At 45.1% G+C, this 14,362-nt stretch overlaps 1 protein-coding gene across 2 annotated transcripts; it reads right to left on the reverse strand.

Moving 5' to 3' along the window:
• Window positions 1-4,168: 4,168 nt before the first annotated feature.
• Window positions 4,169-14,193, reverse strand: Kif20a (kinesin family member 20A). 2 transcript variants are annotated; one of them, XM_003479677.3, is made up of 19 exons: window positions 14,065-14,193; window positions 13,463-13,648; window positions 11,039-11,128; window positions 10,824-10,943; window positions 10,106-10,244; window positions 9,805-9,992; window positions 9,593-9,722; window positions 9,267-9,461; window positions 9,051-9,162; window positions 8,396-8,464; window positions 7,963-8,106; window positions 7,656-7,821; window positions 7,384-7,548; window positions 7,121-7,260; window positions 6,881-6,983; window positions 6,237-6,435; window positions 5,939-6,030; window positions 5,577-5,714; window positions 4,169-4,707 (listed from the first exon to the last, which is right to left on the reverse strand). In XM_003479677.3, exons 2-19 carry the CDS (start codon window positions 13,625-13,627, stop codon window positions 4,390-4,392), a joined length of 2,673 nt encoding a protein of 890 aa, XP_003479725.1. In that variant the 5' UTR covers window positions 13,628-13,648; window positions 14,065-14,193; the 3' UTR covers window positions 4,169-4,389. The 2 variants fall into 2 exon arrangements, with proteins under 2 accessions (XP_003479725.1, XP_063101500.1); XM_063245430.1 differs by having other exon boundaries at window positions 14,127-14,160.
• Between the last annotated feature and the right edge of the window lie 169 nt (window positions 14,194-14,362).

The raw sequence follows: 14,362 nt of genomic DNA on the forward strand, positions 1-14,362 counted from the left end.
CAAACTAAGTAAGCAGAAAATGTATTCTAGGTGGAGTGTTGTAGTCATGATTTTCAAGGGAATAAATTTAATACAGGACCATAATTTGTAAGATTAGTTTATACTATTCATCCAAAAGGTCAAATGCAGAAGAGTACAGGAGATATTTTCACACATTAGAGACCCAAAGAATCCAGCTGAGGGCCAGGATCCCAGAGCAGTGTCCTGCATGAGCCCAGCTGAGGACCTAGAGTCCATGGCAATGTCCACCACAAGTCCAACTGGAGGCCGAGAGCCCACGACAATGTCTCATGCAAATCTGTATCAAGGATTTGCACTGGGAAGGCCCAGAGGTCAGCAGTGGAAGCCAGAAAGTCTGTACCACCAGGGGGAAGGAGCTGTGCTAGCAGCTGAAGGATCTGCACTGGAGCGAAGAAGTGATGCTCAACATAAGGACTAAAGCTACCCTGAAAAGAGCCACAGGGATCTTCAGTACCAGCAAGGACCATTTTGCAACAGTGAGAATAGCTGAGTTCCTATCAGGAAATCCAACATGACGAACTTCTCCAGGAAAATCCACAGTGCACTGCCTTCCCCTCCAGTTCTCCTCTCTGCTGGTGGCAACAACCCTCAGGTGGGCCTTCCAACATGCAGAACCTCCCTGCCTCAGTTTAGGTGGTGTTACATGCTGAGAATTATCTAATCCACATGGAGTAAACCACGGGTATGTACCAAAATTTAGCAGATATAACTCAAACAGCGGCATACAAAAATTAAACCCCAATCATAGAAGAAGGTAGGGAAAAAATTACTTTTAAAACTTGCACTGCGACAAGATCTCTTTCTCTGTCTCTTCCCTCTCCCTTCCATGGTGGACACAGCCATAAACATTAGAATATTAGGAAAGGGAACATGGGTGCTTCCTGTAATCCAGGGACAGAAGGTAGATGTGTGATCCAGTGATTTGAAAACCATTAGTATGCAGACGCCATTGTGGACTCAGCAGAAAATGACACTGTCCAGGGGAATATGGCACTGAGACATTGCAAAGACACACAGAGGAGTGGGTGTCCACGAAGGAGGCTGAAGAGAAAGAGAAGGAGGGAGAAGGAAATTCAGTCTTGGATGGTGTCACATGGGTCCAATATCAGCAGGTGGTGGAGAGGAGGCTGCTCACAGTGTCACCTGTTAGAATTCCACCTTTGCATGTCACTGTCCACATGCAGCACATGCTGAAGATGTGGGGCCTTCAGGGGACACGCATGTTCTTGCTGGAGCACTGATTGCATTCTTGCACGATGATACGTTTTATTGCAAACAAAATTTAAACCAAAACTTTCATAGACTCTAACTCAGCAGAACCCACAGCAGATGTGTGCTCCTGTGCCATAGCGAAATTCACAAGTCAGGTGGCTACCTTTCCCACCACAGGCACTTAAGTATCCCACTAACTAACAGACCACAAGATGCTAACTATCAGACCCCAGGTCACTAACTAACCCACCCCGGGGGCACTAACTATCAGACCCCAGGGTGCTAACTCTCAGACCCTGAGGCAGTAATTATCAGATCACAAGGGTGCTAACAATCAGACCCCAAGGCGCTAACTATCCCACTCCAGGGCACTAACTGTCAGAACCCAGGGTGCTAACTCTCAGACCCTGAGGCAGTAATTATCAGATCACAAGGGTGCTAACAATCAGACCCCAAGGCGCTAACTATCCCACTCCAGGGCACTAACTGTCAGAACCCAGGGCACTGACTATCTCACCACTGGGCACTAACTAACCCACCCCAGGGCACTAACTATCATACCCCAGGGCGCTAACTGTCAGACCCCAGGGCGCTAACTTTTGCACTCCAGGACACTAACTATCAGACCCCCAGACACTATTAGACCCCACTTAGGACCTTGCTGTGCTGGTCCAGTACAACCAGAAGTACAACCAGTGACCGGAGCCGCGGGAGACAGGAGACCAAACTCGAGCAGGATCAGCTCTCAAACTTTATTGCGTACAGCGAACCGGACCTAACAAGGTCCGCCACCCTCAACGTTGGTTCCTCTTCCGCCCGTTGGGGGCAGGAACAACCTCTTATAAGGGGAAGCAGTATCCAATCACAGAGAAGCGCGCCTAACAAGCTGATAGGCTAGCGTCACGGGTAACTGGGCAGATATGACAATTTGGCGGGCTTGTTCAGGCCGGGAAGAACCCGGAAGCAGGAAATGGGCGCCATCATAGGCGGCTTCCCACAAACCAGAAGATGCGAAGTTTCCTGTCTGTGTTTGAGTGAGGGTCCTATGCTAGCTGGGCTCATGGGGTGTTTCGAGGATATTCACCCCAGGCCACACAGCCTCTGGAACAGACGGTGCCCACTCATTCAGAACTCCATAGTTCGCCAAGCACAGCAGGGAGCAGGGAGGCCATTGCAGGACTGCTCAGGACCCACCACACTGGTCCAGTACCACCAGAAGCTGTGAAGTGCCCTGTTGGGGGCCGAGCTGGGGTCCCAAGTAAGCTGAGCTTGAGGACAGTTCGTGGGACACTCACCCCAGGCCACTCAACCTTTGGAACCCATGGCGCCTGCTCCCTTAGATCTCCAGAGTCCGCCAAGCTAGTCTGGGAGCAGTGAGTCAGGTGCAGGCCCACTAAAGACCCACTGCACTGGCCCAGTACAACCGGAAAACATGAAGTTCCCTGTCCGGTGTGAGTGAAGGTCCCAAGCTATCTGGGCTCAAGGGATGGTGTGGGGGACACTCATCTCAGGTTCCCCAGTCCCTGGAACTAATGGCGCCCACTTTCTTAGAACTCCAGATTCCACCAAGCACGGCTGGGAGCCGAGAGGCCATTGCAGGCCTTCTCAGGACCTGCAGTGCTGGTCCAATACAACCAGAAGCTTCACAGTTCCCTGTCAGGGCTCAAGCGAGGGTCCCAAGGAAGCTGGGTTCAGGGGATGGTGTGTGGGACACTCACCCCCGGCCACTCAACCTCTGGAAACGATGATGCCCACTCACTCAGAACTCCAGAGACCATGAAGCATGGCAGGGAGCAGCAAGGATGCTGCAGGCCTGCTCAGGACCTGCAGTGATGGTCCAGTGCAACCACAAGCTGCGAAGTTCCCTGTCCAGGGCTGAGTGAGGTTCCTAAGCTAGTTGGGCTCAAGGGATGCTGAAGGGGAAACTCACCTGAGGCTGCCCAGCCTCTGTAACCAATGGCACCCACTAGCTCAGAAATCCAGTCTGCCAAGCATGACAGATAGTGGCAAGGCCATTGCAGGCCTATTCAGGACCCGCCACACTAGTCCAGTGCAACAGGAAGCCATGCAGTTCCCTGTACAGGGCCAAGCTAGGATCCCAAGCTAGCTGGGCTTATGGTCTGGTGTGGGGAACACTTGCCCCAGGCCGTGCAGCCTCTGGAATGGATGGCACTGGCAGGTTCCATACTCCAGAGTCCACCAAGCCCGGCAGGGAGCAACGAGACCTGTGCAGGCCGGAACAAGAGATGCTGAGCTGGTCCAGTGTAAAAGGAAGCTGTGAAGTTCTCTCTCTGAGGCAAATGAGCACCCCAACATACCTAGAATTGGGGAATGTTGCAGGGACACTCACCCCAGGCCAGGCTGGGTTTGGACTTGAATTTGTAATCTTTCTGTTTCAGCTTCCCACAGTGCTGGGATCAGAAGTGTGCACTGCTACCATGCCTGGCCCTACTGGTCTGTTTTAATAAACACTTGATATAAGTGGTTTTTTTCTGCTTCTGTCTGCAGAATGTTTTTCTCAGCCTTAAATGTCTATATAAGATAAAAAGAATCATTCCTGTGATGCTCTTAAAGGGTTTCAGGCCTTTGCATGCATGATCAGTAGCAGATAGTTTTGACTGAATCTGCTATTCTGTATAACTTTGTACAGTAGATGCTATGGATCAGTCTGAGCTTAAGATTTAGCCTTTTGGCTCAGAACTTTTTTATTACCTAATTCACCTCATAATGTAGAACACTTCACTTTATATTATATTAAGAAAAATGTAGGTTATCTAATACTACTTGAATCCATTGCTACTATGCCTTCTTAAGCCAGGGAGAGCCTTACCATTTCTGTAAAGGGTTTCCATGGGCCAGAATGGTGTTTTGGGTCTCAGTTTTTCTGCCTTATTATTGTGTTAATGATTTTTTAGAAATTTGGAATTCAAATAAATGTGAACAATAATATTTTTATTTACTATAACTTGTGTGCATAGATATATGAGTGAAAATATATGGGATTATAAAGGTGATTATAATACAAAAGGGAAAAAATAGTATATGAGTATTTCATTCTGGATAGAGTTCCAGGTATATAGTAAAGCTTGAGATCTCATTATTAAGCTGAGCAGCGGATCCACCTCAGGACAATGACTGTACTTTGCTTGGCCATAGTTAGTACTTTTTGCTAAAAGGCCCCGATTTGAGTAAAGGAGACCGCCGTGAGCGCAAGATTCGGGTATAAGGGCTGCAGTCTGTTGCGCTTTGACAGGTGGGTGTTCGAGGAAGAAAGTTTCGAAGGAATGGTTTCTTCCCTGGAGGCTGCTGGTTTGGTTGCTGGTTTTCCTGGTTGGTACCCAGGCGTTTTTTGGCAGAAGACTGGCTTTGGAGCTTCAGCACTGTATGGTACTGCTCAGCGATGCATGCTGCCTTCTTCCGAAGGTCCAGTTTCACTAGCATCATATTATTTTGCAGCTCAGCCAGGGTCTGGTCCTAAGGAACATCAGTAAGGTTAGAAATAACATATTTCTGTCTAGTCAATTAGAGAAACAGGGCAAATTAATATGTCCCATCCTCTTCAAAGATTTGAGACCCAAACATAAGCAGTACTCAATAGGACAGTTTTCAGTATGTAAGGTATTATGAGCTTCAGTGTCTTAGTTTCTAAGAACTTTAGTCCCTACATATCAATATTGTGATTAGTGATTTACATTTTTCTTTTCCTTCTTCCTTATTTATTATTGCAGGAGGAGGGGTCAAATCTAGGAGCAATCTAATCTAATGCTGAGCTAAATCTTCAGCCCTTTTTGAGATAGGATCTTGCTAAGTTTCCAAAAATGTATTTCTCAAATACATTTTTTTCTTTTAACATTTTAATATCTCTGGAATCAGTATGCATAGAGGCAATCATAGTTATGACCCCCAGCACAACAAAAAGGAAAAGAGAAAGTTGTGTATGGTAGTGTATGCCTGTCACCTCAGCACTCTTGGGAGCCTGACAGCAGGCTCAGACATTTGAGCCTAACCTGTGAGGATGGAGAGTATCTCAGGGTTCAGTTCCTGGGTTAAGTCCTTAGTAACTCAAAAGGAAAATACCACATAGTACATAAAATAATGTCTGTGTCAACTTAGGTGACCTATAATAGTATCCACCTCTCGATTGTTACTAACAAAGCAAATGCCTACCAATTTAGCATGGTACTTAGTACTTAATAAATGCTTAACAATTACGTTATTTTATAAGGATGAGAACCCCCCGCCCAGTAAAAGTGCAGCTTAAACTTTTTACCTTCTGCTCATTTGCCTATTATACATATTAGACTGGTCTAGTAGGAGAGGAAGATTATCTAGGATGCCTTTACCTGTTTGATTAAGATGTCATCACAAGTAGTCAAAGCCTGACGAAGTTTTCCTGCCCCGGTACTATGGCAACAGGCCCTTTCTGCTGACTGGAGAGACTCACCGAGTTTCTGAAGCTCTGACCGAAGCAGCCTTATATTCTAAAAAAGGGATAGGAATCAGATCTGGCCAAGATCAAGTAGGATAGTATTGGGAGGAGCTGAGAAGCCTTTGGGAGAAGTACAGTAAAATTAGAAAGGCTAGCCAGCTGAATGGCCATTCCAGTAGGATCCTGCACAAAGAATATCCTCACAGACTCAGTAATAAAGAGTTATGGATGATAAAAACTACTTTAGGCAAGGACTTCTGTAGCAAATTCAATTACCTTCTGACCCTCTTCTAGCTTCCTGTCCACATCAGTGGTGAAAGGCTTGGCTGAGGGTGGTGGTTCTAACATTTTCTGATACTTCTGTAGCTCTGAGGGAAGGAAAAAAAATGTGTTTTCTAGCTTTGGACTTACTAACCATTAGTTTATAGCAAATATAAAATATAAGGCCATGTAAACTGTAGAGCTGTGTCAGAGGTATTGTTTGGAGTTGAGGGAAGACCTGGGTAGCAAGACCCAGGTCTGAATATCAGTTGCCTGGAACCACTCTCATGCCTCTTGCCTTCTCAGTCCTCACCTTCCGTGGTGGAGGTTAATTCTGCTTTGCACTGGTCTAGTTTATTTTTGATGTCCTGGAGCTGCTGAGTGGAGGCAGAAGTGGCCAACCTTTTTGATCGCCGTACGGACGTTTCAGACCCCAACTGTTGATGGGGCTCAGGCTGCTGTCTGGCTTCCTGCAAAAGAGCTTCTAGCTCTTCAATCTTTTCATCCCGTTCCTAAGAGAGAAGCAAAGCACAATTCTGTCCAGGGTCAGACAAATACAGCAGGAACACACAATTGAAACAATTGAACAAAACCCTTTCTGACAAACCCCCATATTAGCACTTACACTGTTTCCTAGCCAACTAAACCCTACATTAAGTATAGATTGAACAACAACAACAAAAGTATAGATTGAACATCTAAAAGGGATAGACACAGGAGAGTTACAAACTCTGCGTTTGCTAGCATTTATAAGATGTGTTCACCTCAGGTGATCTACTAATTGAAATCCAAGCAGCTGGGGCTGAGGATTTAGCTCAGCGGCATAAGTGCCTGCCTTGCAAGCAGGCAGTCGTGAGTTCAATCCCCAGTACCGATAAAAAGGAAAAAGACGAAAAAAAAAAAAAAAAAAAAAAAAAAATCCAAGCAGCTAGTCAGGGCTGGTTCAGGACAACTCACCTGAATCTCTTCTTGGTAAAAAACTGTCAGCGATTCCTTGAGGATCTTTAGTTTTTCTTCATACATTTCCTCCAGTAGTTCCTTTTGGGTGTCCAAATGTTCACTTTCACAAAGAGGGGAGGAAAAGTGAAGATTATGAGGCATGAACTTCAGGAATGGCCCCTGAGACAACTCCATCCCAGTCCCTTTATCCACCCTTTGACCTCAGGTAACACAACAAAGGGGTTACTCTGCCAGTACCTGCACCACTGCTCCCGTTGTTGCATTTGCTCCACCATCTCATTGCAAATTTCATCCCGGAGCTGCATCTCCAGCTGCAGCTTTTCCTGTCGTTCTTTCAAAAGCAGTGCTTTCATAGCTTCCACCACCTGTAGGAGCTCCTAGGAGGAACACATGTCAGGTTATAAGATGTCCATGCCTCAAAAAGGCTAAGACTGTTTGCAAGACAGCATGGAAAATGTGTAGCCACTGAGCTATTGACCAAAGCTTTCTTGTATTCGCACCTCCTTGGTGTACAGGGAAATGTCAGCTTCATTTTCAATCTGGTCGTCCGGGCTTGGATCTGCCTTACCCACTTTCTCTACTCCAGGGGAAGCCTGAAGACTGTGTTCTTTGATGAATGAATGCAGAGATGGGAATCCCAGTTGCACAGGTGGGGCATGCACAAGCTAGAGAGATGAGAAAATCTTACATGACTCGAATAGTCTGTAATAGTTTTCTAAGGCAAAGCTACCAGCCCAAAGTAGGTACAACCATTCCAGCTGCAGCTGCTCACTTGGCTGGCAATGGCTGAGAACTTGGCCACATGAAGAGTTTCGTCGTAGGTTGATGCACAGGGATTAACGTTGACAATCATGCAGGAGCGGCCCCGGCCTGTGAAGAAGCCTTGAAACACTCGAGTCAACTTGCTGTCTCGGAAGGGAACCAGGTTCGGTTTTGCTCTAGCAGAGAATCAGAGATAATCTGTGAGCACGACTCCAGCCCTTGGGTATCCTAGTATCATCTCCAAAGGTAACCAAGAAGACTTAGTAAATTGTAGAGCCCCAGGCCATCCCAGCCCACAGCTTACAGTCGAAGCTCACCGGCTCTGCTGGTTTTGGCGCAGGGCTGCAATACATCGGCCCAGGGTATGCAGGGAAGTGTTAATGTTTCCTGCTTCCTTCAGCCGTTCGCCACTCTTCTGATCTTTGCAGCGCTCTGAGCCAGCCAGATCACAGAGTGACAACCTAGAATGATGTACAGGATCTGACATAAGGACCTCACATGAGCTTCTAGCCCATCTTCAGAGTTCTAGAGGGGGGCTGGAGGTTTAGCTCAGCGCCATAAGCGCCTGCCTTGCAAGCAGGCAGTCGCGAGTTCGATCCCCGGCACCGATAAAAAGGAAAAAGACAAAAAAAAAAAAGAGTTCTAGAGGGAATCTCTGCAACCAAGGAAGAACAGTTTCTCTGAGGGCCTCTCCTCTGCTCCCAGAACTACTAAGTGATCAACGTCAAATTCCTAAATGGAAAAACTTACTCGCTGATCTTGGGGACTATATCTCCTTCCCCCCGAAGATGCAGGATCCGGATTGAGAAGATGCTATGGCTAAAAGTTAAAAAAAGGGAAAAGTCATTATATATCTCCAAGGCCAATAACTGAAGGACTAATCTTTCTTTTTTATGGTTAATTCATTTAATTGGTTCAATCAAGTTTTTAGATATATATAATGATCACATTCATCATAGGAATTTGTACCTGTACATGACATAACTTGATTTTTTTCCCATTACCTTACCTTTCCTTCCACCCTTTCTCCCCTCTCCATTTATAATAGCTTTGTTTCTATTCTTTCCTCTTTTTTTTTTGAAAACTTTTCCCTTCTTTTCTACTCCCCCACTTTGTTCTCCTCCCCATTTTAACAATTTCTTCCTATTTCATAATACCTATTATGTATTCTGGTCTTTACTTACACTTTTTGTTTCTCATACTAAAGAAATAATACAGCATTTACACATGTTCCATTAAGGACTAATGTTTCTTTTTTTTTTTTTTCCTCCGGTCTTTTTCCTGTGTATTGGTACCGGGGATCAAACTCAGGACTGCCCACTTGCAAGGCAGGCACTTATGCCGCTGAGCTAAATCCCCAGCCCCTGGACTAATGTTTCTTAAACGTATTTATCCTCACACTCACCTACGGCTAGAGTTTTGATTCAGGTGGGTGCTGGCAAAGCTCTGGTTCTTACGACCCACTTTCAGCAGTTTCCAAGCTTCTTCAGCATCTTGAACATGAATCCAATTGAGATCTGGGACCAAGAGAGAAAGCACAAGATGGTAGGTAATACCATTCCCTTCTGAATCACTCTAGAGATTCTCTGCAGGATTTCTGCCCTTCTCCACATTCACATACCTTTCACATAGGGGTTGCCATTTTGATCCTCACACAGACGTAGAGTCTGTCTTTTACGCTGCTGGCTAGGTGGTTCTAACAGATCATAGAGCAGTTCATTATAGATCTCAAAGAAGGAGACCCAGATAGAGAAGCGCATGTGTGTTGGGACAGTTATTGGAGCGGTGTCTGGATGTGCCCATTGGAGCCTTGTTTCTGAGGAAAAAGCCAAAGTACACTCCATCAACCCCTGGGGTTACAACCTCTGGTCTGTATCACTGGCAGCTGTTCTGAGCAAGGAGTGGGTTTCAATTGCTAGTTGGCATGGAGCCCAGTCCTGTACATACCATCCAGCTGGCTACTGCTGGTAAACTGCGTAGCAGAAGAGAACCCAGCAATGCCACTGTCAAAGCTGGTGCTTGTACCCATCCGACTTTCAATGTAGACACTCTTCTTCAAGGAGGTAGACAGCTCCTCCTTGAGGGGCACAGGGAGAAATTAAGCACAAATTTCCTGAGATTTGTATTCCCTACCCTGCCTTCATGGATTCCATATATACCTCTTGGAGGGTTCCATTTAGCAGGGATAGCTTCTTCATTTCCTCCTGTCGAACCTGCTTGCTGTCTAGCCAGATCACCTCATTAGAGAGCAAGGGCTTCAGATCTGCTGTTGGGTGAAGCTGGCCTTGGAGGCTATTAAAGATCAGAGCCAGAGATCGGGGCAGGATCCCTCCATCCTTGGTGGTACCTGGTAGGTATGAGATGGACAGTTAAGGAAAGTATATTTCTCCCTAACTCAGAGCATTAAATGGTTAAGACGATTACAGGCCAATCAGAATTCCATGAAGCCATACTACTCACCTTGAATTGTATGGGTTTTCCCTGAGTTGGTGACTCCATATGTATAGATGAGCCAGTTTTGTCCTTTGAGCACATCCTTTACCATCTCCTTCACAGTCAGGTTGAAGAAGGCTGCCTGTCCTACTTCTGGCCCAAAGATCTAGAAACAGACCCAGTTTCTCTGAGCTCTGTATTTCATCTCTCACTTGCCCTTGGGTATCAAGACCCTTGCTTGCACAGAGGCAGCAGTATAACCCCGTGCTGGATGCCATGCAAGCAGCTACTTCCTACCTTGTTTCCTGCATTTTCTAAAACTGAGGACCCAAATACTCTGCTAGTTCATCTTTCATCCAAATCAACACATATGTGAGAAGTGCTATGCATTAAGCCCGATGCTGCACATACAAAGGGGCAATATAATGATGGCAAGTCCAGGCTTTGAGGATGGATCTAGACCCCAGGCCTGTCTCTACCACTGACTGACCCAATGACTTCTGCAATATTCACTGAATCCAGTATCCTTGATAGGGAAATAGGAACAATAGTGATAGTAATAATAATAGAATTATTGGGAAATAATGTATATAAAGTACTGTACATTGACTAGTAGATAAGGACAACCAAAATTATAGATGTGTATATGTAAAGAAATTCCTTCTAGTCAATACAAGTCTTCTCTCTAAAGAAGAAATAAAGTTGTCCCTACATGTTGGTCCCTTGTTCACAAATTCCTCCACACCTGAGAAAAAGTGAACTTGTGGGTGGCTTGGCCAATGCCTCGTTCATTACTCTTTAGGGCAAAGGAGTCCTTGGGTGCTTGTAAAATAAGAGTCTCCATATTCTCAATACAGACACAACCCTGGAAGAGGAAAAATATAGTAATCAGAGGAAACATTCCTAGGGAATCTCTTCTGTACTCTATCATTCTTAAATTCTCCCTCCTCAAACATTCACCTGATCCTCATGTCGTTCCAGCTCTGAAGGTAACAAGGGCCTGACCCTCAGGTACACTTTCACCTTCTCCATACTGTTCTCACAAGGAACCTATGGCAGAATTGCAGCAAAACAGCACAGATTAATCTCATAGAAGTTACCTCTGAGCAAATGGGCAAACAGCACAATCTCTAGAGAATCGTGGACACTATCTTAATTCCACCTCAAGTATCTCTGTGTAGCTACTCTTTGGTTCTTTGCATTCATTATGCGGCCCAGGCTGGCCTTGAATATGCAGTGATCCTGTGGCCTCAGGCTCCCAAATGCTAGGATTGCAGGTATCTGTCATCACACTCAGTGATTCCACAATTATTTGAACCCACAGGCGTTTAACTTCTTTGTTACCCTTCACTGACTCATCAGTACCATATAATAAACTGGCTTGCCACACTGACTGACTTGTATGAAAATTAATCTGTGACGCTTAAGGACAGTAGTTAAGCGGCTTAAAGACAGACACATCTGAATGAGTCCCAAGTCATCAATTAATAACTGAGATTTTTTGGTTTTTTTTGAGACAGGGTCTTGCTATGTAATTCAGGCTGGCACTGAACTGTGTAGCCGGGAGCCTGTGGCATTTTTCCTGCCTCAGCCTCCCAAGAATTGTAATCCACAGGCATGTGCTACCATACCCAGTTTAACAGTGAGATCTTGAATAAACTAATCCCGAATTTTCTGTTTGTTTCCTCATCTGTAGAGTGAGATTAGCAGTATCACCCACCTCATTCATTCAACAGCTATTTAGAGAATGGATACCAGGGCCAGGAACTTTACTTTAATTGAGTTCATGTTCAGGATGCAGAGGAAGCTTGGGAACTCCTCAAAGTGGGTCATAAGAACTAGAGCTTTGCCAGGCTCATAGTGAGGGGCATTATCAAGTATTCTACTCTCATGGAAATTTATAAATTCCTAAGAGAAATCCTTATTTATTTATTCTTCAGGTTTTGTTTGTTTGTTTTTTGAGACACTATGCAGTTTAGACCAGACTTGAACTCACTATGTAACCTAGGCTGACCGGTATGTTTCCTAGCTTGAAATCTTCTTGTCTCAGTCTCCTGAAGGCTGAAATTATAAGCCATCATACCCAGCTAAATCTCATAAATTTCTCAGAGAAACTGTGAAAGAGGAAAAAAATTTTCCCTTGGGTACAGTATATGTTAATGTTACAGTATATGTTAATGTTTAGCATACAGCCAAATACAGGGCCACTTCTCCTCTCAGAGGACACTGAGTTGTTGAAAGTGGGAAGATATTGAAAGTAGAAGATAATGGATAAAGGTCAGAAATGGTGCTAAGCACTCCCTTTCCCCTCTAGTACCTACTAGGAATTAAACCCATGACCTTCACATTGAACTATATCCATACCTCTTTTTAAAAATTTTCTAATTTTGAGGGGCTGAAGGTATAGCTTAGCAGCACAGCACCTGCTTGCAAATGCAAGGTCTTGAGTTCATTCCCGGTACCAAAAAAAATTCTAATTTTGAAGCAGAGTCTAAGTCACTAAATTTCCCAGAGTATGCTAGAATTTGCAATCGTTCTACCTCTCTGGGTGCTGGGATTACAGGTGTATACAACCACACTCAGTCTGTGCTAATCCTAGGATGCACAGGACATTTTCCTACAACAAAGAATTTGGCCCCAAAGGTCAAATATTCTGTAGCTGACAAACTCTAGCCTTACAGAAAGAAAGGAAGCTGTGCTTCACATTATTAAAACCCAAATGTTCATTACACATACTTGTCAGACCCTGTACAAATTATTGCTATTGTGTGGGTGGTACTGGGGTTTGAACTCAGGGTGTCACACGTGCTAAGCACATGGTTTTGGTTTTGTTTTTGTTTTTATTTGTCTTTTTTCGTTTTTATCAGTACCAGGGATCGAACTCATGACTGTCTGCTTGAAAGGCAAGCGCTTATGCCGCTGAGCTAAATCCCCAGCCCCTTAAGCACGTTTTACTACTGAGCTATATCCTCCAGCTCTGTACAAATTATTCAACATATTTAAGCTTCGTGGTGGAGAGATATAATTATCCTTTTTTCAGAGATTGAGTACATGCACTTGAGGGTATTTCATTAATGCAAATATTATTGACACGAGTCTACATTTTGTACTTGTCGTGCCCTTTTTTTTTTTTTTTTTTTTTGAGATAGGGTCTCATTATGCAGTTCAGGCTGGCCTGGAGCCCACTTTGTACCCCAGGCTGGTCTTGAACTTGCAGCAATCCTCCTGCCTCAGCCTCCAGAGTGCTGGGATGACAGGTGGGCACCACCACACCTGGTGTGCCTTTAAATTTGAATAAATTTCCAGGATTACTAGTCTTTAATTTTATATCCTGCATGGAGGACTATCACTTTCTCCCCTCAAGCCACTCCCCAGCCCTTTTACCTGTTGCTTGTCCTCCAGGGAGGTGGAGACGTCAGAAGAGTCTGACAGTAGCTCTTTGTGCGTCCCAGACCGCAAATCTGCAGCTGTGGATTCAAACATGGGTGAGATCACGACATCCTCATCAGAGAGCAAGCCCGTAGGTGGAGAAAGGATCCCTTGAGACATGATAGCTGCAGCGGCTTATATCTAAAAGGAGACAAGAGTAGGTAGGGAAAAGGATATTAATGGACAAAATGAGCTGCAAATTATAGGTAAGAAACAATGCCCTTGGCCTAGGATACCCGGGCCCCTGCCTAGATTGTATCTCCGTTCCTTCCAATTATTAGCAGAGTAAGATGGGAAGGACTAATAATTTAATCCAGTCTGAGCCCGATTTCTGAAGGCGAAAAGGAGCCAAGAGATATCAAATGCTGCTTGGTCCAGGTAGGGTGCCTCGTCCATCCAGTGTTGTGGAGTTGGTCAGGATCCTTAGGGTCTTTCTCCAACCTCACTCAATGCTCACAGAGAAGACAAATACGAAGAAAGCTCCCAGTCTGAAAGTCTCATTCCACGCGGGCAAAAGCTGGTTACTTAGGTTCAGCCCAGTCCAGCCTCACACTCACCCAAAGAGTAGACACTCGGAGCTTCTCTGGGCACAGCTAACACCCCAAGAAAAAATCTTTACCTTCGCTGCGGGAAAACATAACTCCGCCCACGAGGCGCAGCTTTGTTCCTGATATCACGTTTTAAACTACGCGCTCAGTTCTTTCGACCAATCAGAAAGCGAACACTTCAGTTACCAATCAGCGTATGTAAGGGGGGGCGGGGAAATTGGAAGACCGTTTGCTTCAGTTTGCCCTCTGACCTTTAACGTGTGTGTAGGACACCTAATATCGTGAGTTTAGTTTTGGCCGGGATCCT

The sequence above is a fragment of the Cavia porcellus genome, unplaced genomic scaffold (genome assembly GCF_034190915.1).
Source record: "Cavia porcellus strain 051 isolate PalLab524CR breed Dunkin Hartley unplaced genomic scaffold, mCavPor4.1 scaffold_2, whole genome shotgun sequence".
Taxonomy (NCBI): domain Eukaryota; kingdom Metazoa; phylum Chordata; class Mammalia; order Rodentia; family Caviidae; genus Cavia; species Cavia porcellus.